A 27,658-nucleotide genomic window follows, 5' to 3' on the forward strand; every position below is an offset into this window, starting at 1 on the left:
GTTAATCAAAGCAGAGCAGGAGGTGATAACCCTCTTGTAGTTAGACCCAGACCAGGCTTTGGAAACCACAACGCCCTCCAAATTAACAAGAACTTTTCATTCCCTCCACTAAAGGGAAAGATCCTATAGAACTCCTACATAAAATATGCCTAAATATTGCTTTGGTGTATTTGCATTAGCATCCAAAACGAAGTGCACCAGAAACTTCTGTTTGGTATGAGTGTTTTTTCAATATAGTTCCCATACATGGAGAAGTTTCAGACTTTCCCTTTACAAACTACAGCAAGGCTCAACATTTCCCAAGTGTGTGCATTATCACATCCACGCTCAGGATTTCACAAAAGAAGAGCAAACACTAATATTACTGTTCGGCAAATGAATTTTTTTTTACCATATTTTTTGTGTTTTCCCATTTTTCAAAAGCCTTGTTTTGGAAAAGAAAACAAAACAAGACCCTACAAACCAAGGAACACCACACAAACCTTCATAGAGCTCATGCTCTCCACCACAGTGCTCAGACAGTCTGGCAGCTAAACCCAGAAATTCCCTGCAATTCGAGCACGCTCAGTGCTCCCCAGGGCATGGCGAGCTCACAGCAGCAACTGATACACAGCAGAACCCTGGGAGGTCTCTGTGGAAGGAATCTGCTCTAACTACAGTTAATATCCTGTATCTCTGCACTTTCCCTCAAATCTGGTTTTTCTGGAGTGGATCACTCGAGGGTTTGACTCAGAAAACAACTGCTACAACATCTGTAGGCAGGCCAAGTACAAATGCTGAGAACTTGTCATATTCAGTATCTGGAAACTGTGACCCACCAAGCTATTTGAGCTTCACTTCAGACTATGAGATTTCAATGTTTTAATTGTAAAAGCAGAAGGGAGATTTTGTTCAAATCTTCCTTCTCACACCCATCAGCTGCCCCAGGAATGTAAACACTAAAAAAGAATAAAAGAATTGATAAGATGGAAGCGAAAAAAAATGTTTCTGCTTCTGCTGTATCAGCACAAGTTTGATAAAGGGTCTGCTGGGAGAAAGGTTCAACTGAAACACTTTCACACGTTAGCACATCAAGACATACTTGAAACTTGAGGACAGGATGAGCAGCCAGACCAGAAACACACCCATTCTAAACCCAAGAAGGATCTCTATCCTAGAGGCTGAGATTAAAAGCATGTAAAATAGCAGAGTACTTAGATACCAAGTTCTAAGTTGATAACAGGTTTTTAAATACTCAATCAAGGAGAGATGGGTGGCTTCAAAGAGCAAATGACATGACTCCCTAAAACTAAAAATTCTTGCTCAAGGATATACTAACATGAAACAGAGAACTTGTCTGTGCAAGCAAAGCTATGGATCAGCCTGTACATCCAGAAAGTGAGCCTGCTGTACTCGAGTGCATCAGCACAGACAGACAAGCTGAGTCAAGCAGGAATGTTCACTGGAGAGGAGGTGAATCCATCCTAAATCTGTGGCTTTCTTGACCAGATTGCTTCATGACCTTAAGCATGACTGTTCCAACCACAGCTCCAGAAGAATAATCGCAGGCAGCATTTCAGGTAGTCCATCAAGTGCTCAGAGACAAGAAGGGTACATTGAAAGGAAACAGATACAGGAAAAGCCAGAGGGAAAAAATACTATCATCTCAATTAATTATGACCACAAATTTCTGAAAACCCAAGACTGAAGTTGCAGATATTAAGCTTAGAATCAAACTTCCCTTCACCATTTTGAAAAATTTGCTGGAGCCCCTTTCACCTGCCAGTTTGTGAGAAACTCATCCATGGCCAAACACGCCAATTCAGGAGGTTCCCCAACTCTCAGATCTGTTTGGCTGTTCTGTAGACTTTGAGAGCACTTCTAGTTTCTTTGGAGAATAAAGGAATCCATGTATATTGCTTATCAGATGACCTCATCAGCCGCTCAGTATTGCTCAGGTCTCTCCAAAGGCAACCACAAACACAGACCAGCTCCCAGCAGTTACCTCGGCAGCTCCAACGCTTGGGCAGCGATCCAAAAACACTGAGAGGCACAAGCACCACCTCACAGAACAGGCAAACAGTTAGTACTTTATTAATGTTTCCTCATCTTTCTGAACTCTGACCTGAATTTCAGATACCCTCACACAAAGAAGGCACAAGCTTAAGGGGTTATTTTTCACCTTAGTTTCAATCCTCCCCAGAGCAGTAAATGTGATACTGGTAAGTTTATATTTGTAATATGCTTTGACTATGTAATGTGACATCAGTTCTACTGTGTCGCTCAGAGACCAGTTTTGCAGTGCTTGAAGTTGATTCAAAAAGGAAGACAACTGACTGTCACTCCACCCCTCCAACACATACAGGTATTTTCTTATCTTTTTCTCACCCTCCTACCACTCCATGCTCACCGCTTGAATAACCCAGACAGTTTTCTAAGGACAGAACCAAAAGTATTAGAACAGTTTAGTAAATGCAATTGCTTGACTATCTTACCAATGCAGGCCATTGAATTTGTTTGATCTTTGATCCCTGAGTCTGGCTTGGGTCCTTTCTTCTCGCCCAGACCAGCTGGTACTCCACCAAGAAGGTTGCAAAATCTTCATAAACTTTAACCCACTCTCGTTTTTCCCATTCAAGGTCATCAAATTCCACATATACCTGGGGAAATTTAAGAAAGGACATACATTATTGTATATACAAAAGATTTTGTTTTAAATTTAAAAAAAATCAACCTAGTGAGTTGTTCTCTTTTTCAAATGATGAGAATCTTTGTAAGTAAAACCAGCTGGCAATATACAAAAAAGTCACTGCTTGTCAATGGGGAACTGGAGGAGAAGGGAAGATGCTTTCCTGCCCCCCTGAACTTCAGCTCCCTGCAACTCCTCAAACTGGAGCTTCTTCCTCTATCAGCTTCTGAGAACTCAAAATCACTGTCACAGAAATATTCTTCTCTTTTAACTCTGGTTAATTTTAGGCCTACAACATACCTCCTCGTCTAGACTTTGTGTCTCACACTTTCCAAACGTGCACTACACAGTGATCCTTCTCATCTTGGCCTCTCCCTGCTGAGGACACAACTTAGATTTGCACCAAGCCACTTCTCACTCATGTCAGAGGTCATGTTTTCCCTCACAGATACTTTTAATACATATTAATCCCATTCCCTTCCCTCTTTAAAGCATCAGATCAAGATATAGATATATATATAGATATATATATCTAAATAAAATAAGTTACTGTTTTTATATCTGTATATACATATGTGTGTATGGGTACGTGTGTGTGCGTGTGTATATATATATATGTAGGTAGACAGACAGGTAGATGTGCATGTGTGTAAAAGATACGTATATAAGATATTATATATCTTATATGTAACCCTTAAGCTAGACCAGCGCATCTGTTTGCAAAAGATACTGTTCCTTCTTCATTTCCCCTGGGCAGAGCTTTCCCTCTGGATTCACCACATCAACATCTGGAATTTCTACCCTTTCCCTGCTGCTTCTCCCCCCAACATTTTCCTTGCCCTGGCTGATCCACTCATCTCCCATCTCTGCATGACCTTGTTAATCAACACAACTAATCTTTTACCTTTTCCCTTTGCCCATTTCACTCACTGGAACCATCAGGAAACCACTGCTAGTTTTTGGTGGTGTCAGAATCCGCCCCACACAAGAGTCTGCATATAAAATGATTCTCTCACTTCAGCTGTTCAATATTACTGCCTGATACACTAATAAAGGAATTGGAAAACAGCAGCAAAACCTCAAAACTAGAAATTGAAAACTGACCCCTCTCCTAAAAAAACACTTAATTCCTATAAATTAATTTTAAATAAAGTTGCAGAATCATAATTTCTTGATCAAAACAAAAACAGTGAACAGTAATGCTTTGAAGCACTGGCACGAAAGCACATCATACCTCAAAATCATCTTAGCAGCAATATCTTGTATTTGCAGACATCCTGAACTCTTCTGGAGAAACACTTATTTCTAAATTTCGTCATTTGATCAATTGTAAAGACAACCTTCAGTGACAGTAAAGTCAAAACTCATTCTCTAAAGTCACCTTCCTCCTGGCCTCTCCTCCTGCAAATTCCACTCAATTTTTCTGGGCTGGCCAAATAATTTTATTTTAGTATCTGCAAAGACACTTCAACTGGGTAATCCATAACAAGGTGCAAGAGGTTAAGCACCAGACCTCACACAGCAAAGGATTTAAAAAAAGTAGGAGGCATGGGGAATCAGGTGAATAAATATTGTTGAAAAACACAGCTAAGGCTAAAGCAGAGTTAGCAGTTTAGAAACAGCCACAGTAACACACAGTGTATGTCCTGGACAGTGGCCAGACCTTGGGGATAACCGTGACACAATCCAGTGTTTGTGTGCAAGTTGTGCACCCCAAACAAACCCAAATCCGGTGCAGGCAGTGGGAGCTCCAGCCCAGCTCCCTCTCCAGCAGTCTCCTGGCACTGTATAATCAGATCCTCAAAGGAGCACTTCCAAGGAAAGTGGAGGATGGAGCCTGGCCCGGCGCCAGCCCTGCCATTGCCCAGGGCACCAAATTCCGCCTCTGGTGCCACACACGCAGAGCCCTACTTGGGAATGACTCCTGCCAGCTCCACCACTGCCAGCTCTCCATGCCAAGGCTATTAACTCTCTGCTGTCTTTCTGAAGTTCATCTCTGAGAGGCAGAAGCAGCACAGACAAATGCAGAGCCCAGTCATCACCCATTTTCCTAGGAAATTAATTTTTCCAAGGCAGCAGAAGAGCACAGGCTCCCCCTCCCCTGCACACTGACCCACCACACAGGGACAGCAGGATCCAGGCAGCACAACTTAGGAATCACAGAATCATGGAATCAGTTGGGTTGGAAAAGACCTCTGAGATCATCAAGTCCAACCCTTGGTCCAACTCCAGTCCCTTTACCAGATCATGGTACTCAGTGCCACGGCCAATCTCAGTTGAAAAACCTCCAGAGATGGAGAATCCACCCCCTCTCTGGGCAGCCCATTCCAATGCCTGAGCACTCTCTCTGCAAAGAATGTTTTTCTGCTCTCCAACTTCTATTTCCCCTGGCAGAGCTTGAGCCCATCGTGCCCCCTTGTCCTATTGCTGAGTGCCTGGGAGAAGAGACCAACCCCCACCTGGCCAGAACTTCCCTTCAGGCAGTTCCAGACAGTGCTGAGGTCACCTCTGAGCCTCCTCTTCTCCAGGCTAAACACCCCCAGCTCCCTCAGCCTCTCCCCACAGCACTTGTGCTCCAGTCCCTTCTCCAGCCTCGTTGCTCTTCTCTGGCCCCGCTCCAGCCCCTCAATCTCTTTCCTGAACTGAGGGGCCCAGATCTGAACACAACACTCAAAGGGAGTAAAAAGGGGAGAGCATGAGGAAAGGAAGCAATCCAGAAACCCATGCCAACAAAATAAAATGCAGAGCCAAAGCCAGACCCTCTAAGGAGTGCAAAGGCTGAAAATACTTAATCTTTTTTGCTTCACTGACAGAACTTGGTACAGCGAGAGACTCTACAACATTTGCCTCCCTAAGAATGGACGTTGATTCTGAGATTCTGCAGCCAAATTTTGCTTCCCTGCCTCGTCAGCTGTTTGTGAGTAGATATTATATGTCAGTGTTCCCAGAGTGGGTGAAGTCTTCTCACCACGTATGCATTTGCTTGCATAAAAGGGAGAAATTCCCACTGGGATTATATTATATTTATAATTGGCATTAATGTGCTAATTTTGTAACTCACTGCTATTTTCCAACAGGAAGCAGCATAAGCTTTTAGTAAGCCTTTCCAAATAAAGCAAGACAACAAATTTATTTCCAATGGAGTCAGCCAAACAATTGCAACAAAATATTGCTGCTTCAGAGCCCAAACACAACAATCAGGGTGAAATTCTCTACATGCAGCGCTGTGATCCACAGCCTTCCAGTCACTTTTGCTCCAAATAAATAAGGCTGACCAAACAAATTCTGAAACACTTGAGAACTGTCAGGAAGGCAACACTGACTTCCAGCAGATTTCACTTAAAATGCTAAAAAATCACAGTCCATGCATCGTCCACTTCCTCAGAATGGTGAAACAGCAACCCAAGACAGAAGGAGGAATTTTGGTTTAATAAAGGCCTTGCTATGTTGCTCTTTGCTACCAGAATTTCCTCAGTCCTTCACATTAACATTTCACAGTTGCTCTACATTAGAAAGAACTCATTAAAAAGAATTTTAAAATGCATTGCCTGTACAGCATAAAAGCACCTGAAACAGCTGAAATAATGGCCATAGATTGGTCTTACTATTGAATATTGTAGGATTAGAAGATGGTGTTTATTGCCTCAATGCATTCTTAAAAATAGCCATTTTATACTGCAAAACAGGCATGTGCAGTCGCTTATACTTGTAGTCAAGAAAGTATTTTGTTTTGACAAAAATGGATACCACACCTATTCCATTTTCTTTTGACTAAACAGAGAATTTAAGGTTTCAGAAATATTAAATGTCCTGTGTACTTTTTATCAGGGGTGAGCAGATACCCCCAGTGCCCAAGTAAGTCTTTAGAAGATCTGAAAATGCTCTCGACAAAACTGGTGTTCCACCATTACAGGAACACAATTATCTTCTCTCTGAAACTCAAGAGCTCTGCCTCTGACTCTCAAGCACTAGGAAAAAGGCTGTAGAATCAGATACATGTTTTACAGAAAGCGCACTGAAAGCTCCTTAAAAGATGGGACAAATTAGAAGTGTGGTTTATTTTATGCTACTCCAGCACTTCAAGCAAAACATGAAATTGTTTGGTCAAATGTTCAAATCTGCACATCTGTTTCGATCACTTGTGGTGCCTGCAAGAAGTAACACAAATTTAATGACAGAAAATCTGATTTTCTGTTAAGTGAGAAGAGAAAGTCCTGCTCCTTTCAGATGAGCTGTGTAGGCCAAAAGGACAACTCCACAAAGATTAAATCCCATCTGACATACCTCACTAGCACAAAACACCATAGTGGTCATTCTCACAGAATCACAGACTGTTCTGAGCTGAAAGGGACCCACAAGGATCAGCGAGTCCAACTCTTAAGTCAATGGCCCACACAGGGGACTGAACCCATGACCTTGGCGTTATTGCAACCAAGTTTTAACCAACTGAGCTAATTCTGAAACCTTAAATTCTCTGTTTATTCTAAAGAAAATGGAATAGGTGTAGTACCCCAGAAGCAGGAAGGACAAGGACCAGATGTAGCAAATATCTGCTCCAATAAACACAGATTTTCCAGGTAGTGCCCCTATATCAAGCTTCAAAATATAAAAATCCTACAGAGAGGCCTGGAAACAAAAACAATTAATTTCCAGCAAACAGCAGCCTCAAGATACATTATGGGGTAACAAACAGAGAAATTACCAACATGTACAGTTCATGATTAACTTACAAACCCCAATTCTGCATCCCTGAAATCCATGCCTGAACACTGACAATAAAAAATAAATCTGCAAAAAATGGTTGCAAAAACTAAAGAAACCCCCAGCACTATTGCAACAGCCTGCTGCAGTCTGCAGCTTGGATTGCTAAGCAACCAGCACATCACACACAACACCAAGGAGAGGTTGCAGGGAAGACAAGAGGATTAAAAAGCATCCTTGGATGCCCAAATACCATCCTTATAAACAAAGAAAAACATATAAAAACACAGAATATTAAATCATTGCACCAGCTAATTAAAATACACACATTACACAAAAACCTCCTGGTCCTCCAGGCCTAAAAAAAAACCCCTTTCAATTCTCTCCACCATGACACAACAGAGGAAACTTTCACTGTACCTGTATTTCTAGATGCTCATTTCTACCAACAATTAAGAAGCAGACACACCACAGCAATCCTACACATTAAACTGAAAAATAGGGGGACTTTTGTTTTTTGAATCAGACATGATTTTAGATAAGGTGAACCAAAAGCCAGTTAAAAAACTTTAGCCATTTAGACAGCTAGTTAAAATCAGTTCATATGTGCATATACACACATTTTTAATGTCACAGTAAAAAGACCAACACCTGCCATTAATTAAGGAATTGCTAAGTCTCATTTTTTAAAAATTATGCTGGTTTTAAACTGTACATACATCTCATTTGAAGACCTGACTAAAAACAACTAAAAACCAGCTATTAGGCTAATTATTAATTGTTCAATATTAACAGCTTTCAGTGAATTTTTACAGTGTAAAGGCTTGTTAATGAAGACAACTTTGGTCTGGGGGCTGTGGGCGAACACAAAACACCACAGGAGGCCAAATTAACCTGCATGGAGAAAGGAACAGGTCACTGCCTAGACAGGATTCATCTGTTATTGTACCTCAGCCCGAAAATCTGAGTGAGCTAAAACAGAAATGTCCTCTCTGGAGGCAGGAAACTTAACAAACCCCCTGGCTGCAGCCTCAGGTAGCAAAGATATGGCTGCAAACCACTGATGGGAAACAGCAAACTCCAGTCCCCCTGGAACAGGCTGAATACACAAATGTGAAACTTCAGGAGGTGACCAGGACCTCAGCAGAGAGCTATAGTGAGTTTCTCTGCTGTCTGACTCCAGATGAACAGCCCAGACCTGAACCATTGTAAAGGAAATCAGTGCTGGAAGTACAGGGCTTTCTCTGTTGCCACCAAGACAATCCCATCAGCCAGAACAGCCAAATTTCCAATGTTCAAAAGGACTGACCCCTGGATTAGACCTGAACCTACAAGGCTGCAGAAGGCATTGGAGTGCAAGTCCTGTGGGGAGAGTTTAGCCTGGAGAAGAGGAGGCTCAGAGGTGACCTCAGCACCGTCTAGAACTCCCTGAAGGGAAGTTCTGGCCAGGTGGGGGTTGGTCTCTTCTCCCAGGCACTCAACAATAGGACAAGGGGGTACGGGCGCAAGCTCTGCCAGGGGAAATTGAAGTTGGAGATCAGAAAAACATTCTTTGCAGAGAGAGTGCTCAGGCATTGGAATGGGCTGCCCAGAGAGGGGGTGGATTCCCCATCCCTGGAGGTTTTTAACCTGAGATTGGCTGTGGCACTGAGTGCCATGATCTGGTAAAGGGACTGGAGCTGACCAAGGGTTGGACTTGATGATCTCGGAGGTCTTTTCCAACCCAATCGATTCTATGATCCTGTTTATCAGTACCCACCCAGACAGAGGTTCAGTCTGGTTTCTGTGCTGGTAGGAAAAGAGATGTCCTCCCAAATGCACAGTCAGACCCTGACACTGAACTTTGGAACAGCAAATCTGTCTTGGAGATGAAACAAAAACAAGACCACAAAAGCAAAGCAAGGTTTTGAGATGAACTTCTGATACCTGTACTATGAAATCCAGACCAAGAAGACAGACCCAGTGCCTCTGAGCTGCTCTGCATGTCCACATCATTCCTGGGACACCAAACCAAACAAATCAGGAGGGGGCTCACAAACGATTTCCTTTGCCAGATAAAGCCAGGGGTACCAAAACCACATCAGCAACCCCTGAGCACAGTGACAGAACACCAGAGTTACCGGGGCAGCAGACTGTGTGTGTACCAAAGAAATTCAGCTACCAAAAGGAGACAGCATAGTGGAAAGTTTATAAAGTATTGTCAACTACAGAATGGCGATTCTCTGTGTTCTGACAACAGTATTTGCTCTTGTAACGAAGCTGGTTAACCTGAAGCAACAAACCAACCAAAAGCATCTCAGCAAGCAGATGAGAAAATAGGGGTAGTAGTAATAAAAATAAACTTAAGAAGCAAGACAAAGTTTTAGTGAAACATTTATCTGTATGTATGTATGGCCAAACTTCACGAACAAAGATTTGGGAAGGGCTGTCCCCACGTGGGTGTGCCCTTCCAGCCTGAGCAGTGGATTTTAGCTGAGGCTCAGCTCTACTTCATTGATTATCTGTTAAAATCCTTGGAGATATTTTCCACATGTTTTTTCCTTTGTAAGAGGACTATAATATTTGAGTAGGGAAGTTAAGAGTACTGTACCAATTACTTTAAGGCTTTATCTCTTATCAGAGAAGAACATGTTACAGCTTTAACCATAATTTGCTGTCTTCTTTCCTCCGCTTCACACTCTGCAAACTGTTTCTCCTGGTCTTGCCTTGCCCACCTGAAAGCACCAAAATAAAGACAAACAGTTTCTAAGTTCTTCCAAGCTCAGATGCAGAGGTATTTCACTTCCACTGCAGTGTTTGTTCAGTTTTTATTTTTTGGAAATCTGAACTCTTAAAAGTCTTCTCCAGTGTTGTGATTGTATTTACTGCCATCTCACAAACTGAACTAAAGTTTTAAGGGCTGACTTGTTTCCATTCCAGCCTTTGAGTTTCCATCTCCTCTGCAAAACTACATCTCTACTTCCTTCACGTTGTTGACACTTGTCTAATTCTTCACGCTGAGAAGTCATCACCAAAACACTCCCATATAATCTTTCTGATGTAGGTAAAAACTTGAAAACTCCTGCTAACAAAGGATTCATGAATGGAACCTACCCAGGTCTGCTTCTTTCCTGTGGATTAACAGCAGCATTAGAGAATAAAACTTAAATCTCTACTCAGATGTCTGAAGCATCGAAGAATTAACACTTCTAAGGTCTACATGATCTTCCTTTATTTTTCCCTTTGACACCAGACGGCAAGGGCAGACTTTGCAGAGCAGAACTGGGTCATCACAGTTCACAGTTCGCCAGGGCATGAATGTCCACAAACTGGGAACAAAGTTCATTCAACTCTGAGCTATCTCCAGCTATCACCAAAAGGCCAGAGGAGATAAGAGCAGGGCTGGAGGCACACGGGAGCAAAACACGACACCAGGAAACATCCTGCCAAAGTCAAGCAATGTTTTGGGAGCAGAAGAGAAATACAAGCACAACTTCCTGGGTTTTCAGACTGTCTTAATCCACATCCTCAATAATCAATCTCCTTTGCCATAATGGCCACTCCTGAGTCACAGATATCTGACATTTCTGAGCAAAAAAATTACAGCCCATAAATAATATATAAAGAAATAGAGCAGCATTACAAGTAATTTAGGCAATCATCTTTTTCATTTCACAGCCTTAAGGAGATGTTTTACATCAGAATGAAGACATTAATAACATGCACAGTTTGGTCCCAGCTTAACATAAATACTGTCTTTGGTCAAGGTATTTCAAAAGTCTTTTAATAGTCATTTGCTTGTGTTTGGCTTTTTTATTTAAAAGAAAAGGCAAAAAACAAACCAGACCCAACTTCAATGATTGGTACTGAGCTGGGAGGTTCTGCCCTGAGTTCCTGCCAGCACACAAGTCACAATGTCTGTGCTGTAGCACCCCCGTGTAGAACCATAACACAGTGCCACGATTTTCCAAATTACAGAGAAATGCTTGATTTTTATCTTAATTGCACGATTTGTTTTAATAAAAGCATACAGCATAGCTTTTCTTAATTAAAGAACTGTCCTAAAAGTCTCCAATGTGCTACAACTCACCCAAGAAGAGTGAAGAAAAAGGAGTATTGTGCATGTTCTGCTCCCTGGTAATTTTTTGCACAGATCTTTCTAAGGGAGAACAATAGATCCATTGATAAGACAAAGAGAACAACAGATCCAACAGATAACACAAACAACCCCTTAATGCTGCAGCCCAGGAGTGAAGACATAAGAACCAAACATTGGCACTGAATATACATCAAGGGCTGCCTAATGAACCAAATTAATAACTGTAATTACTGCATTAGCCATCTCTGGGTAACTTACCAGCGAAACACTCAGACATTCCCTGTCACAACAGCAAGGATAATATTTTGGAATAAATGGCATTTTACAGATGATTATGATGATGAATTAAAAGAAAGTTTGTTTATGCACAATGATTTTCTAAACTGTAACTACAAGGATTGTGACTGAAATTAAAAAAAAAAATCCTCCCTGCAATTCAAAATGCACACTGCAGAGACAAGAGTAAAAAAGCATTAATTCTGAACTGTACATCATTTTCTCACCATCTGTGCAAGTTCCTGGAACAAAACAAGGTTTGCTGTATGTCCAAGGCAGCTTTTAGTGCTAGAAATAATATGACAAATATACTTAGTGCATCGACTCTGATATTTTTTAAAGTTTGTTGAATTGAACAATTAAAATGCAAAACCTGAAACAGAAATGAGGGCTGGAAGACTTCACCTCCTCTTCTCTCCTCCCTATTTCCCCACTACCATCTTGTTGATTTAAAAATTAAGATACAGGTTTTTGTTTCCCCTGATTCCACCACTGCCATACACAACAAATGCACAACAACTTCCCCCAAATTTTTAGCACTCATCTGCATTTGCAAGTTTATTTTCTGAGGAGCTTCTTGAATTCTGATAATCACTTCCACTGAGATGCTAATCAGAATCTTTAAAAAACTGTATGAACAAAAGCAGGCACTTTTTTGTAACAAATGTTAACACACCTCACCTAGTCCAAGTTCTCTGAATCAGGAAGCAACTTGAAAACAAACCCAAAAACCCACAAACTGCAACAGACTGTGCACCTTGAGTTAGTTATACAGAATGCAGACAGGGCTTTTGGAAAATATTCAAATCATTAAGTAGGGCCTTCGTGACCTCCAGAGGGAACTGAAGCAACCAAAGCCTTCCCGGGGTGAACTTGCCTTTGACAGCTCTCCTGAATTATGATAAATCAGTGCTGCAGAAGACAGAGCACACTCACTCACATTTGTTCCCATTCCCCCAGGGAAGGAGCAATAAAATCACTGTTCAAGTCAAGGGACACAAGTGTTCCCTTCAGGAAAAGGAACACACTGTGAAATGGTATTTTTGGCTGCTCATCAGCCACAGAACTACCCGTGGTATAAGAGAACTGCAGTTTCCGTTCAGAATGACAAAGAATCTGTTTTCAAAACACATTAGGGAATGACGACTGAGGTTTCCACCTTGCTTTACCAAACGCTGCACGAGCTGCTGAAAATCAGGATGTTGTAACAAACAGTTGCATTTCCTTGCTCCCTGTATGGATAATATCCCTTGTGCTGCAGTGAACTTGCTGTGCCTAAGAAAGGAACAATTACTCATGTGAAAAACTCCACTTAGCATTCAAGACAAAAATGCGAGATGGAGAGGTCTGTCTGCTACTGTCACCAAACATTAATCCTGCAATGAATCAGAAGAATATGCAATACCTTTGAAAGTAACGTTCATTATTGGCTTTCTCACAACTTTTGACTCATTTATGTCACTGTGATACAAATAACTCACATATCATAACCTGTTATGATTTTAAACACAGCCAAGACCTGCCATCACGCAACTGCAATGTATTTTGAATAGATAATAGTTGCCCCCATTTCAGACAAATACATGTACCACGACTTTTATCCAGTGTATGTATTAAAATTAACTGCACGGAGAGGGGTGAGGGGGCAGAAAAAGTCATGTTTTTTTCTCCCATGGATTTCACTTCCCATGAAACCAGTAAGAGCAAGATATTTTATTCCTCAGTCACTGCATGGGAAAAAAAATGCTACAGCTAAATCCTATTTTCAAGTCTGTCTCAGGATGTGAAGGAGATCACCACGGATGAATGAAACAAACATTTCACCCACTCAGGGAATCAGTGACGTTTCTACCATCTCCCACTACCTCATGTTTACATCAGGAAATGAACGCTAAATAAACAAGACTCAGAAACAACATTAAATGTGCTACTTACAAGTAGGGACAGCTTGGCTAGTGTTGCTCATAACAAGGAATCAGAATATTGCTTATATCCAAAAACCCTTACCATGATTTGGTACATAAATTATTAGATACCAAAACAAGCTGCCAAGGAATTTTGGCACAAATTCGTGGGAACTGTAAAAATAAAGAAACATACCTGACAAAGTTCCACAGCACTGGAAAAATTAAGTGTTCTTGAGCACTGAGAGCAAAGGGCAAAGATTTCCTGGCTTTCTAATGTGTGTGGCTTCTCTTACCATCACATCCCTTCCTTTCTAATGCTGATATTTAGAAAACCCAACATGTTTTCACAGGACACATTTTACCCAAGAGTCCACAATCGCAGGACTGGCTGTTAAGACTACCCCTTGCTCTCAGTACAGGCTGTTTCCTTACATGTTTTCTGCACTCAAGATGCTAATAAGAAAACAAATTAAAAGCTCCACTCAATCCAAATAAAATTTAAAAATAAAAGTACACACACGTAAGCAGGATGCCAAGACAAGATCAATTCTTCTGCAATTATTTGATTTTTAAATGTAGAAGCAGAAATGGGCAACTTACAATTGTATTTCTTTCATATTAAACTTCTAATCCTTTAAATGATCATTCTTCCCACATGCAACACACTGCAAAACAATTGCAGACTCTGAGGAAAGCCAGCACCTGCAGGAAAGGGTTTCATCTGGCAACTGCTGGCGTTGGTGAGTTATTCAGCACATAAATCTCTTATTAAGTCCCACCCCTTTCCTGTAGTTCCAACAGTCGGAGGTTGAGAAAACAGACCTCGTTTCACGCTAAACTCCCACCACTGAGCAGCTGAATCTCCTACATTGCTGAGGATGCCGTTCGTGAGAGCTGCCTGCACATGGAGTCAGGCAACATCCTGTTCCGAGCCAAATGCTCCAGATGGGATGTGTTTCACTGCTGCCTCCCCCTCCCCAGCCCATCGCAGCTTGGTCTTTTTTCTTTGAAAGCATTTATCCCAAACTGATGCTAAAACTGACCTTTTACAGAAAAACCAGACAACCCAAAAGTTACTTAAATCCAACAGTATTTACTACAAGAAGAAAAAAATCCACACCACTTAAATTATCAAAATATTTGCATGAGCTAACCAATTAGCAAAACTATGCATATAAAAAAATTAATTACTGCAGGAAAATCTGCCTCGTTTCAGAGAGTTTACCAATCATTTAAAAGCTTAACATTGTCACGCACGTTACGAATCTAATGGAAGTTCTCATCGACATAACAAGGAAAAAACTGTCTCGTCTGCTGATGGCTCTGAATGCTGGCAATGGCTCAAACATCTGCTAAAGGTCAGATTTCCACTGCATGGAACCAATCAATGAAGCCACACAACACTCGCAGCGCCATTGGAAGCGCCAAACAAAGAGCACTGTTTTACATAAGCAAAGAAACTCAGCCTGCAATCTCCCCAAACACCACCAGCAAAGCCCTCGCCTACCTGGCAGTGGCTGCAAAGATTTATTCTAGTCTGGTTTTTAGAGCAAAAATCACGTTACTAAATGCTCCACCAACCCTCCACAGTGTTAAATAGCGGGCAGCTGATACCACAGCCAGGGGAAAAATGAGTGTATATTCAAACAAAAGGGGGTTGTGTTTAAATGTTAACCATCATAAAAACAAAGTTTCAGAAAACTGAATATTGAGATATTTGGTGCCTTTGTTTCAACTCGGTGACTTCAACAAAACCCCACCCCTACTGAGTTCTAAAAAACAAATCTTAGAGTTAACAAACAGCCTGAAATCATAAAATTCTGCCCTAAAATCCTTACTAAGCAACCTCAGAAATTTAATCCTAATATCCAAACAGATTAGGGAATTGTTGGCTCCTGCTAAAATCAACATGCTCTATATTTCAGCAGCTTATCACGTGTCACAAAACCAGTGCTTTAGCACAAGTTCACACAGAAGGAATAAATGATCAATTCCAGTGCTGCTGAAAAGCTGTGCTTGTTCTATTTTTGCACATAAAACGTTATTTTATATAATCTGGCATTGATTTAAAAGAAGAGCCTTCTGCACACAGAAGAGAAGGGCCAATAACAAAGCAATCTGATGGATTAAGGAATTATTTTATGTTAACTCTGTCCCACTAAGTGAACTTCAAACTCCAGTTTCAAGCTTGTTTTATGCAATGAGCCCCAGAGTGCTCACAGTTTGCTCCAGACCCCCAGCCCTCCTCGCCACAGCTGGGACAGAGCGACCAAACGGTCCCTGACCCCCAGTGACCCCCAGCCCCTCTGACAGAGGAGCAGATCCCAGGGGCAGTGCCCTGCCAGCAGCCAGCACTGCCCGGGGGCAGAGGGGCACCGATCCTGGGTGGCTGGACAGGGCTGTGCTCCTGAGCAGCCACAGCAGACTCATCCCAGCAAGAGCTGGCTCACTGCAAAGTGGTGATTACTACAGACACCCACCAAAAAGTTTTAGTGGCACGAGAAAAACGGGTATTATCCGAGACATAAAGTTACTAAAATTGATTTTAAACACATCTCTCAAAGAAAATATTCTTGGTTGGTTGGATTGGGGTGGGTTTTTATTACTTGAAGCTGAACAGCAATAGGACTATGTGATATTTCAAGGACACTTATCTCTCTGTACTAGTTCCATTTAGTCTTCGAAAATGCTTTCATCTCCTCCGAGCAACCTTTTTTCCTGACTGTTTCTCATCTCATCTAGCTGTCAGCTGTATGGGTTGATCCCATTTCTATGGGACACTTTGGGGTACAGAGTTTTGTCACACTTCAAAAAAAAAAGAAGGCAGCCCCAGAAAGGCCTATCAGTATCCAGCTGTCTCCTCACTTCCAACCATTCCATCAACTCTCCATTCAAGGGAAGCCAGGAAAATGAACAAACATCTGCATGAGATGCTTCAGGGAAGAGCACAATGGCCAATAAAAGTTTCTGTCGTGCTCTGGGTTTGTTTCAGCAGGTCTGTACAAGCTGCCATTACAAAGGGGTTTCTTTCAATTATGTTCAGAAGCAGCAAGGGAGCCTCTAAAGGAGTAAGCAGCACGTTCAAACAGCAGTTCACTCAGACCAATCTCAGATCAATGACAGCTTGTAGGATTTGGGTGCTTTTACATGCAAACATTACCAGTTGCATTAACATACTTGAGTACAGACGTTATTTAAACAAATTTGTACTCAAAAAGCAGCCTTGCCAGATGTGAATGCAGAATATATATGTATACAAGCCCAAATTACTTACACAAGTTCCCATCTCCACACGTGTGTGGTAGAGTATTGGTCTGGATGGAATTCCTATGACACTTTTACAAAAGGCAGGACAAAGGAATGCTGAAATCTCACTACTGAAATGAAACTGTATTACAAACACTCAGCAGGATTTACTTTTGGGAATGATCCCAAACAAGGTTAATTTCTCCAGGTTTCCAGGCACTAGGAACCTTACACAGCAGCATGTTAAGGCAGCGAGTGCCCAAAATACCCGATGAACTGCACATGCAGAGTGCACCTACACCATCCTTACTGACTGAGGGTTCAACCTGGCCATTATCCAACCAGTGAGGAGGAGAGATGTCAGAAGTGAGCTAGGAGGTCTGTACAGACCAGTTTTATGAGGGCAGGCCAACTGCCAAGGCATTTACTTTGAACTCCATGTTACCGTGGCTACGACAGCTCAAACTCAGCTCGAGTCCATCTGCTCGGCACTGCAGCACACACAGAGACCTGACAGCCCGCTCTGCTTTACTGATGCCGGTCACTCCTGCTGCTCTGAGGGAATCCACCGAGAAGCAAATGATTTAAGAACTCTGTAACGACCCCAGTGACACACCTGAATCACACTGTAACCTTGTCCCTCAGTTGACAATAACCCGTCCCTGCCCAAATGCTGCTTGCACAGGAGCTGCACAGGCAACAACTGGCCCAAGAAAGCACAAGGAGGTCACCATGAAGGGAAGTTCTGGCCAGGTGGGGGTTGGTCTCTTCTCCCAGGCACTCAACAATAGGACAAGGGGGCACAGACTCAAGCTCTGCCAGGGGAAATTGAAGTTGGAGAGCAGAAAAACATTCTTTGCAGAGAGAGTGGTCAGGCATTGGAATGGGCTGCCCAGAGAGGGGGTGGATTCCCCATCCCTGGAGGTTTTTCAACTGAGCTTGGCCGTGGCACTGAGTGCCATGATCTGGTAAAGGGACTGGAGTTGGACCAAGGGTTGGACTTGATGATCTCAGAGGTCTTTTCCAACCCAATAGATTCTATGAGTCTATGAAATATCCACTATCCCAGCTCCAAATAGTTGGGAAGGAGTTCAGTACTTAAACCTTAGATTTAAAGCTTCTAGTCAAGCATAACTATGGTTATCCCCTACAGAATTACAGCACTTACTCATTCTGAAGTGAGTGGGGGGTTTTTTAAATAGAATTCGCAAAAGTTCAGTAGTTCTAAGGATGCAAAAAGTTCTTTAAATTTGTGCTACCAGAATTGCTCCCCAAATCATCTCCATACATGTGTATTTAAGATTAGGATCTTACAGTTTATTTAGTGAAATGGAGAAAAATCTACATTTAGCAGCAATTTTCTCCCACGACTCTTCAGAGAATGAAGAAAAATGCTCTCCAGAGAACCTCTCCAAACAGTTGCCCTTTTTCCACCACAGCTGCCATTTACTGACACTCAGAAGGACGGATGCCATGGGCTGCCTCTCAGCAAAGAATAACTGTTACCTCGCTTTTATCCTTTCTCAAAGTCATCATCCATATCCCCACAGACAGGAAGCCACTTTCTCCCCTGGGGGCAATTGGCTGCGTTCCCAGCAGCGAAAACAGAAGGCAAGTAGTGGCCATCTTTGTCAGGCAGTTGTGGCCTCAGCCAGGCTGAAAAAGGAGAAGTTGCAGCACAATGGAGGGAAATGCGCTTTTAGGGTCTGTCTGCTAAAAATTCATCTCAGTCCTAAACATCCTCAGACCTGCTGGCTCTAACCTGGCCGACAAGATGGACACACAGAAGGAGGAAATAGATACGTATTTGAAGTGTGAAAAAAATTCAGGAGTTCACAAAATACCACAAATGAAAATAAACTGCGGGTCTTGTTTCCCTGGGTCACTGAGGCGAAGCAGCTGTAAATCTGTCCAAAGCAGCTCTGCACTCTCCAGTGGCTCTGTAGCTCCAAAATGCATGAAACAGCTATCACATGCCAGTCAACCTGACCCCCCAATTGTTAGGAGTCTGCCTTATTTAACATAGATTCACTCTTGAGGGATTTTCTTTTGTATGAGCTGGGTAAGAACACTGCCTACATGGAGTGTGAAGGACGGGTCACGCCACAGAAATTGCCAGGAGAGAACTACTTAGAGGCTGAGTCAAGTCACTCCTGTAGAATCAAAGGGAGCATTTCACTGGGGGAAGGCTGGGGGTTGGGGCACCCTGACACATGGATCACAGCACAAAGACTTACAAAACAACCTTCAGAAGTTTAAGTGTTATTAATTCTGTTTACCGTGATTAACTGCACTGTCAGGTAAATGCAGGCCTTAACAACAGACACAGCCAATTTCCTTTTCCTCGAAATTTTCTGTTAAAAACTGCTATGCCTGTTTGGAAGTTTATGGTTTTACTACTCCAGTTGTCTAAGTGATCATTACATTCTTCTCCTACCCTAAAATACAAATCAAATTCTCTACCTTATCTTAGAAGTCCTTAAGATTTTGCTGCAAAGCCCTAGAAGTACAAAGTGTGGCAGGTAGGATTATTCTGCTGAGTTGACAGCATTCCCATTTCCTGACATCCTGGTGCTTCATTTTGTAGTCTCTATCCTTAATTGCATTCATATTGTTTTGTGTTGTTATTCCAGTGCAAAATGTAATTAAAGATAAAGACTGCAAGATGATACTCTTAACTAGAGCTGCCAAGATGCTTTTATCTCAGAGATGCCTGCAGGGTTTTTGCACTTTAGTTTCATACCTTCTTCAAAATTTTGGGAAGCATGCTAGGCAGCCAGCTAATTTAATTGGGTTTGTTTCATTAAATATTCTTGCATGTAGCACTTGCAATACTCCCTCCTCTCCTCACTTGCAAGGAAGTGAATACTCAGTTTTAAGAAAGCTTAATTGAAGTATCAAAAAGAAATCAATTTAGGAAGCATAATTACACTCTGATCTGTGAGCACACAAACACTTGGATTTCCAGTTAAACTGTCAGCAAAGGCAGCAGTCTGTAAAGTTAATCAAGCATGTCATATAAAGTAACAATTAGACCAATTTACTCCTTCAGAAGACAAAGGAGCAGAAGGGGAAAGAAAAAAGAAAGGGAAGCCAAAGTTCCCAACCTACCAAGGGAACCAAGGGGAAGCCCACACTGTGTTCAGCAGCCGGGCACAACCCAGACAGCAGAACATGTGCTTGGAACACCAACAGGTACAGCCAGAACTGCCATCACACACGTGGGGCCTCCTATTCCATGGGAAATAAATTGGATGAGTGTAACATCTGCTTGCACAGATCAGGAAGTTAAATTCTCGCTTTATACAGCTCACACAGCACAAAGAATACATTATTACAACAGATGCAATAATGCAATGAACCCATGAAACGCAGGGAAAGGTTTCAGCAGGCCCAAGCTTGCCAACAGCAGATCTCATCCCTGCTCTGGCATCATTATGTGACTAATAACTCAGACTCTGCCAGGCCCATTAATACCTCATGCAAGTGACAGGTCACCAGTGTCTGAGAGGTCCAATACATGTACGGCCAGACCTTGCAAACAAAGATTTGGGCAGGGCTCTCCCCACATGGTGTGCCCTTCCAGCCTGTGCAGGGGATGTTTTAGGTGAGGAACAGCGTGCACAGAACTGGCCCCACTGTTTAAGTCCCAGGGTCCATCTGCCACGGCCGAGTAAGCTTGGACAGTGACAGGGAAGTCCTCGAGACTGTCACAGCACCCGGTACTGACCAGGGCTGACCCTGCTGAGCATCCGAGATCTGATGGGATGGGATGGCAGGGAGGCTTTAACTGCCAGCGGACAGTCCCACTGAGACTCCAACTCAGGTCCTTGGGATTCAGAGTCCAGAGTGCTCTCCTTTACACCACAGGATCACCCCTGGTCCAACACAGCTGACACGCCATTATGCCTACGGTGTGACCAAACAATATCCATATCTTTAAAGAGATTTCTTCAATGAGTGTAACTTATGGTACCAATTAGACACACAACCCCTAAGCCACCAACTCTATGAATTAGAAATCCTCCCCTTGCAACCCAGTGGCTGAAGGGACTTAGAGGTCTCATACCCAGACTCTCTCAGACTAAAAGAGCAAACTTCAGGATGGAACAACTACTTACTGTACAGCCCTGTAAGTTGTTTTTCAGCTCTGTAAGTTCTTCCCCTCGAGTGCTTCATCACCACCAAACAGAGGGGCAGCACTCAAACAGCCCCCAGACACCCTGCTTGTATTTCTTTTCAAGTCACTGCTGTTCACCTTTGCAGCACCTCACCATTTTCAGTATGGTGACAATTCCCCTATTCTGGAAACACCAGGATATTCAGGGTTGCTTGACAGGCAGGCAAGAGTACTGCAATTACCAAATCTGACAAGAAGGCTCACTTTATTCTTACCTCACAGAATGAGCATCTTCCCATATTTCTTTACGTACCCAGGCAGCATTTAGTCATTTCCCAGAATAGCATCCCATAAACCTACAAACTGCAATCACTGATTTCTTGTTTAATACACCTATCAGGTGGCCTGCCAGTACAATTTCACTGAAACAAGGGAGCATCATATGGCCAGAGAAATCTGAATGTGTGGAGGGGAAGAAAGGGACAATGAAAGGAGTCCCAGAATTGACACTTCTAGGCTTTTTCTAGGGAGTTTTACTCTGATATTTCCTAGTCAACCTTCCCAAATAGCACTCAGAACTTAACAGAAACAAAGGCATGGATGCAAATACTAAGGCATACCATTGGCAACAACAACTGCTACCTCAGAGGGTTTGCCTGGCTGTGTTTGTGCATAGCTCAACCCTGACAAGCAGTATGGACAAATTCCAAGCCATTAATTCTTACAGAAATCCAATTATGTATTTACATTTTCCTTCCACCTGCAAGAGAAAGCATCAAAGACCTAACAAAACCAATACTCTATATAGGGGGGACTGTGCTCATTTAGTAACTGTTTAGTCTCTCATTTCAGTTTATGCTGCTGTAATTTGAAAGGTGATTTTGTCATCACCTGACGGCAGAGACTTCATGAATCATGAACAGATTACACCAAGTCTGCAATTCTGATTTGCTGCAACACATCCTGAAGTCTCTCTTGACGTTTCAATAGTAAAACCTGAGTTTCTACAGTATTTTTACCCCACAAAATACAAAGAAAATGTGTAGTAGTGCAATTTTGAAGTTACCTGGGTGCAGGTACTTAAAAAAAATAAACCTCAATTATATTATCCACATCACATGCATAAACTGCTCCAGGAATTGGATCTTGCTTCACTGTTACAACACTGATTAACAGTGGCTTGTAGAGGACACACCTTCCACATCACTCACTGCTTTCTTAAGGTTTCAGTTTGTGATTTTTAGAACTTTTTTTCTTTCCACAGAAGCAGAAAACAACTGTGTGGTTTGTTATGTTCCCAAATATACTTTCATTGTATTACTCTGAGTTCCCTATGGAGCCAAATTGAGTTTCCTCCCATAACACACTCCAACCTCTTCCCTCCACCGCTCTGTGCCGAGCTCTACTCAGCCCGAACACGGGGGATGTGCCAGTGCAGTGTGGCCTGAGCACATACAGGACTGCACAGCTGCTCTGGGACCACATTCAATCATCACCTGCTGATGTGCCTTTGGATGACAAGTGTTAATGTGAACTCCTGTCCACTCACTAAACATCACCTTTCAGTTAATTCCCTATGAAAGAGTTGTCTTCAGTTACATAGTTCTATGCACCACATATTTAATTGAAAATGGTCAAGGGATTCAAACATCAATGAGAGGAGGCAGAAAAGCAAGACAAAAGCAGAGAAACACTGACACTTCTCCACCACTGTCACAACTTTCTTTGCATCTGTCCTAATACCAGGATGCAGGAAAGAGACAAACCCCACATAGCTGAAATAAACCTGGAAAGCAAACTGCTGGAAAGCTCTGCCCTTGAAGGACATGGGTGGATGTGCCCACCAGCAGAGTCCCACAGAACTGCCAGTGAGAGCAGTTGGGAGAGCTGGAGGAGGGGTATGGAAAGTGAACTTAAATGTTATAGAAAAAAGGAAATTCTTATCTAGCAAGACAGATGTGCACAGCTAACAAGATGTTTCAAAGACAGATGTTTATTCTTTCCATTGAATTCTAGAAACTTTCCCAATTTTCTAGTTTAATCAGGGAGAGATGGAGTGGTTCTTATTATAGATAACAGACTTAAAGCAGCAACACCAGAGTGCACACCCCTGGACATCCAGTATCTAAGCCACTATGCAGTCTTTAGTTCCAACCATGCTGCTAAGAATTGAAATGCCTGCACAAATGGAAAAGCAAAAAAAGCATTACAGCCCTAAATCCTTTCTTTTACTGTAGAACCATCTCTCAGGACAGTGTACCCAGTAACTGCCTCCCACCTATTAACATTTAGAGAGCAGGAAAGTACAGCATTGCTCTGCATTCTTCACAAACTCTTGGCCAGACAACCAAATACTTTTAGAGCGCAGACCTTTAAAATCATATTTCTGCCAACTGAAGGGAAAAAACCCCAAACTTTTCTTCTCCTCAAGAGTGTGACCATGGTTCATATAATTAATCATTTCAAGAGGGATGTCTAAGCAGCAACAACTCATAAAAATACACTGGAAAAACAGAATCAGAAGCTCCTGGGTGGGTGACTGTACTTGGCAGGAGAAGCACGAACTCATTTCAGACACTCTTCTTTGAGAAGAATCAAACCACTGTAAAACATCAAAACCATCACCAGTCACTTCCTTCCCCCCCTTCAGACACAGCAACCTAAAACACTTTGAAATGGGTTAGGATGTCATCCAGGAGAGCCAGAAACTCAAGAAGTAAAGAAAAACAGCAAGCCTAAGAACAACCCATCAAGTTTCCTTCTGAAAAAGGAAACTTTACCCAGGAATATTTACCTGCCCAGCAGTGCTAGATACAAAAACACTACAGTAGCTTGTTGATTTATCTATGCAGAAGGATATTTTCATACAACTGGCAAGTTGGGACTCGCAGGATAATTTAGCCCTTTTGTGAGGCTGCCAATATGGCAAGAGCCAGGCATCAGATTTCTTCCAACAATTAAATAGGTCAGACAGAAACTACTGATCAGCTTTCTCCCAGAGAATGAAAATATCCATAACAGCAATATGTGTATGATGAAAAAATGGAAATTATTATTACGTGAAGCTAGTATTTTAGAGTCAGATCATCACTGCATTAGTCTGCAAACTATGTTGAGGGCTGAAAACAAAGTCTAAAATACTCTCCTGAAAATTTCATTTACTTGCAGCAAAGAATCAACATGGGTATATAACAGAAGCCAACAGGAATAAAATATATGCCTGCATGACCAGGAAAATATCAATGAATTCCTCTTTTAAGTGGAAAGAATTAAACATGCTTTGGAAAGCCCACGCTAGAAGTCAGACTAAGCAAGCAGTAAACAGGCACAGGTCTGGCATGTGAAAGGCAAGGAGAGTTTTAAGTCCTGCAACAAGTGAAATCCTCTGTACTTGACTGATGTACTGCTATAACACCATATATCCAAATGCAACTGGAAAGGACTGGATCATACAGACATCATCAAGGAAGGACTCAATAGAGCAACACTGTTTTCTTTTTCCTTTGAAAATGCTTGCCAACATTGGGAAGGTGAGAAAAAGCAGATCTACATAAATAAAAATAACTACAGTTTAAAGTTCATTAGGTTTTTCTGTTCCCTACCAATAGAACTCTGTGCATGTTTGCTAAAGGAACTTGTGAGCAAAACTGTCTACCACATCTCCTAAATAACTTCCAGGGAGCAGACTGTAATTCCTTGTCAAAGTTAGCCTAAACTTCTGGTATAACATGACACAGCAACAATACTATTTTACTGGAGTAAAGAGTACAAATTGCAAGAGGCTTCTTCAGGTAGACTTGTACTGAATTTACATTCACAGATTATATTAAAAAAATCATATGAAAGCATAAGAACGATACTGCAGTTTCAGTAAATCACTTAAATACTGAAATAAGCATTTGCATCTGCTTCATCTCTGTCAAAAACATTTGCATCACATCATAATCACTTCAAAGTTATGCTAATGTAGTAACTACGATCTAGTTATTTCCTAACTATGGATCCTACTCATAAGGTGTGTATGTCCCAACACAAGCCCAAGGAATTCTACTCCTCTGTCAGGGGTCATAGGAGCACTCAGTGCCCTCGTGCTTCCAAGATATCCAGCATAGGAGGGTCAGGGCAACCCACCTCAGGCTCCAGGGCAAGTAACACTGAGCTGCAGGAGCAGGGGGCAAGTCACGTAACTGACAAGGACAGAACATTTCTAAACATAATAGATATATTAAGTAACAGCTTTTTGCTTGAGTATCCTTGTGTGTGACTCTTGCTTAGAATCATAGAATGGATTGGTTTGGAAAAGACCTCCCAGATCATCAAGTCCAACCCTTGGTCCAACTCCAGTCCCTTTACCAGATCATGGCACTCAGTGCCACGGCCAATCTCAGGTTAAAAACCTCCAGGGATGGGGAATCCACCCCCTCTCTGGGCAGCCCATTCCAATGCCTGAGCACTCTCTCTGCAAAGAATTTTTTTCTGATCTCCAACTTCAATTTCCCCTGGCAGAGCTTGAGTCTGTGCCCCCTTGTCCTATTGCTGAGTGCCTGGGAGAAGAGACCAACCCCCACCTGGCCAGAACTTCCCTTCAGGCAGTTCCAGACAGTGCTGAGGTCACCTCTGAGCCTCCTCTTCTCCAGGCTAAACACCCCCAGCTCCCTCAGCCTCTCCCCACAGCACTTGTGCTCCAGTCCCTTCTCCAGCCCCTCAATCTCTTTCCTCAACTGAGGGGCCCAGAACTGAACACAACACTCAAGGTGTGGCCTCACCAACGCAGAGTCCAGGGGAAGGGTCACTGCCCTGGGCCTGCTGGCCATGCTAGTTTTGATCCAGGCCAGGATCCCCTTGGCCTTCTTGGCCACCTGGGCACACTGTTGGCTCCTGTTGAGCTTCCTGTCCCTCAGTCCCCCCAGGTCCCTCTGCCTGGCTGCTCTCCAGCCACTGTTCCCAGCCTGGAGCACTGAAGGGGGTTGGTGTGGCCAAAGGGCAGGACCTGCACTTGGCCTTGTTGAACTTCATCCCATTGGAATCAGCCCATCCCTCAAATCTATCCAGATCCCTCTGCAGAGCCCTCCTGCCTTCGAGCAGGTTGACACTCCCTCCCAACTGCATCTGCTCTCAGTGCCTCCCTCAGCACATTGTTTGGTCGGCGCTTACATGAACACCACGCAGCCTCTCCAGCCCCTCACCACAGGGACCTCACCAAAATAATCTCTGAAGACAGTCTGAAGCCCAGCTGAACAACTTCCAGTACACAGCAGAGCATTTGCTGATAGCATCCCTTGTTATGCCTCGATCTGTAATCCGCTTCAGTGGTGTGTGCCAGAAAACACTCTTTCTACAACCAAAAGAAACAAAACAATCCAGGCATTAATCAAACAGATCCTCCTTCACATCAATACAGCATTTCAAAAAATCCCACTGTATCACTCTGCTTCAGCCTGACAATCGAGGTGCAGGCACTCCGGGCTGAAGAGACAATTTGTGAAATCCTAAGCGTGACTGCCACTCTGTCAAACAGTAACACTGTCACTACAGATACCTTGCTGTGCAAGGTCTGATGAACAAACCAGTGAGGCTGTGCCAGAACTAGTGAGATTACCTTGGCATTTAACAGACCTGTAAGAGAAGTAACACAACAGTTGGGCCAAGATCCACAACCAGCACTGGGCTCTTCTCCTGCCAGAACACGGGGCCTCTGTGGAATCAGCTGATCTACTTAAGGACTTACTCATTTAAGGGGCAGCAGGCCTGGAACTGACTGTTTTATGAACCAGAGGTTCTGCCACAAAGATCAGCTAATCTGTCAATCGCTCCACAGCCATGAAATGTTTTACATTTCCAACCAACCACTGCCACACCTGGATTGCTTTGGACAAGGTACCAGCCTCCATGTTCATGTAACACTGATCTATCCAATCATTTCTCATCTCCATCTTCCACACAGAATCAGACAGAAGGATCTTCACGTTTACTACTGGATGATTGTTTTCAAGAAAGCTCATGTGAAAGTTCACCCTCACTGATTGAATGACTGGCAGGCAATGAAAAAGTGAATGTATTTCCAAGACAAATGTCTTCTAACTTTGTTGGCCATTGGAAAACAAACCTACCTTTTTTACAAAAGGCTAATGCACCAATGCAACCAATGCAAAGCAGTATCATGCTTGCAATGACATCTATTTATCAGTGGTTGTGGGTGGCTGGTAAACTTCACAACAAACAGCTTTGCATTTGCAATGTGGCCTGATATGCATCTTCCACTCTCTGGAACCTCCAGACCACTGTAGATTACAGACCCGGACAGGCAGATGTGGCCTTGTAACACTGACCTGCAGGTCTCCAGGGAAAACCAATCATAAATGACCCTGTTTTCTGAGTAAGGACGATTCAAGAATCTTCATGTCAATGGATAACTACACCTGCAGACTTTGCTACCAAAGACAGCTCATAAAATTTCATGAGCTGCTTCACCACACAGACCTGCAATGAGTAAAGCACTTGAGCCTTTAAACCATACCAAAGTTTCACCTGGTTTTGCATCAAGTTAAAATTTGTTTGAAGGAGAGTTAATTCAGTGTCACTGAGTATCTCTTGAGGAATACCAAAGTACTGCTAATTGGAAATCTATCTTTGTAATTATACCAGTATCTGCTACATCAAGA

The 27,658-nt window shown here is 42.6% G+C and overlaps 1 protein-coding gene across 3 annotated transcripts in view; it reads right to left on the reverse strand.

Annotated features, from left to right (window-relative positions):
• JMJD1C (jumonji domain containing 1C) overlaps positions 1 to 27,658 on the reverse strand; it is a 157,330-nt gene that overhangs the window by 103,505 nt on the left and 26,167 nt on the right. For all 3 annotated transcript variants that reach the window (XM_071564182.1, XM_071564183.1, XM_071564184.1), the window contains exon 2: positions 2,475 to 2,639. In XM_071564182.1, the coding sequence (XP_071420283.1) occupies positions 2,475 to 2,639 (165 nt within the window). The remainder of the gene's footprint in view (positions 1 to 2,474; positions 2,640 to 27,658) is intronic.

Source organism: Pithys albifrons, chromosome 9, assembly GCF_047495875.1.
Source record: "Pithys albifrons albifrons isolate INPA30051 chromosome 9, PitAlb_v1, whole genome shotgun sequence".
Classification (NCBI taxonomy): domain Eukaryota; kingdom Metazoa; phylum Chordata; class Aves; order Passeriformes; family Thamnophilidae; genus Pithys; species Pithys albifrons.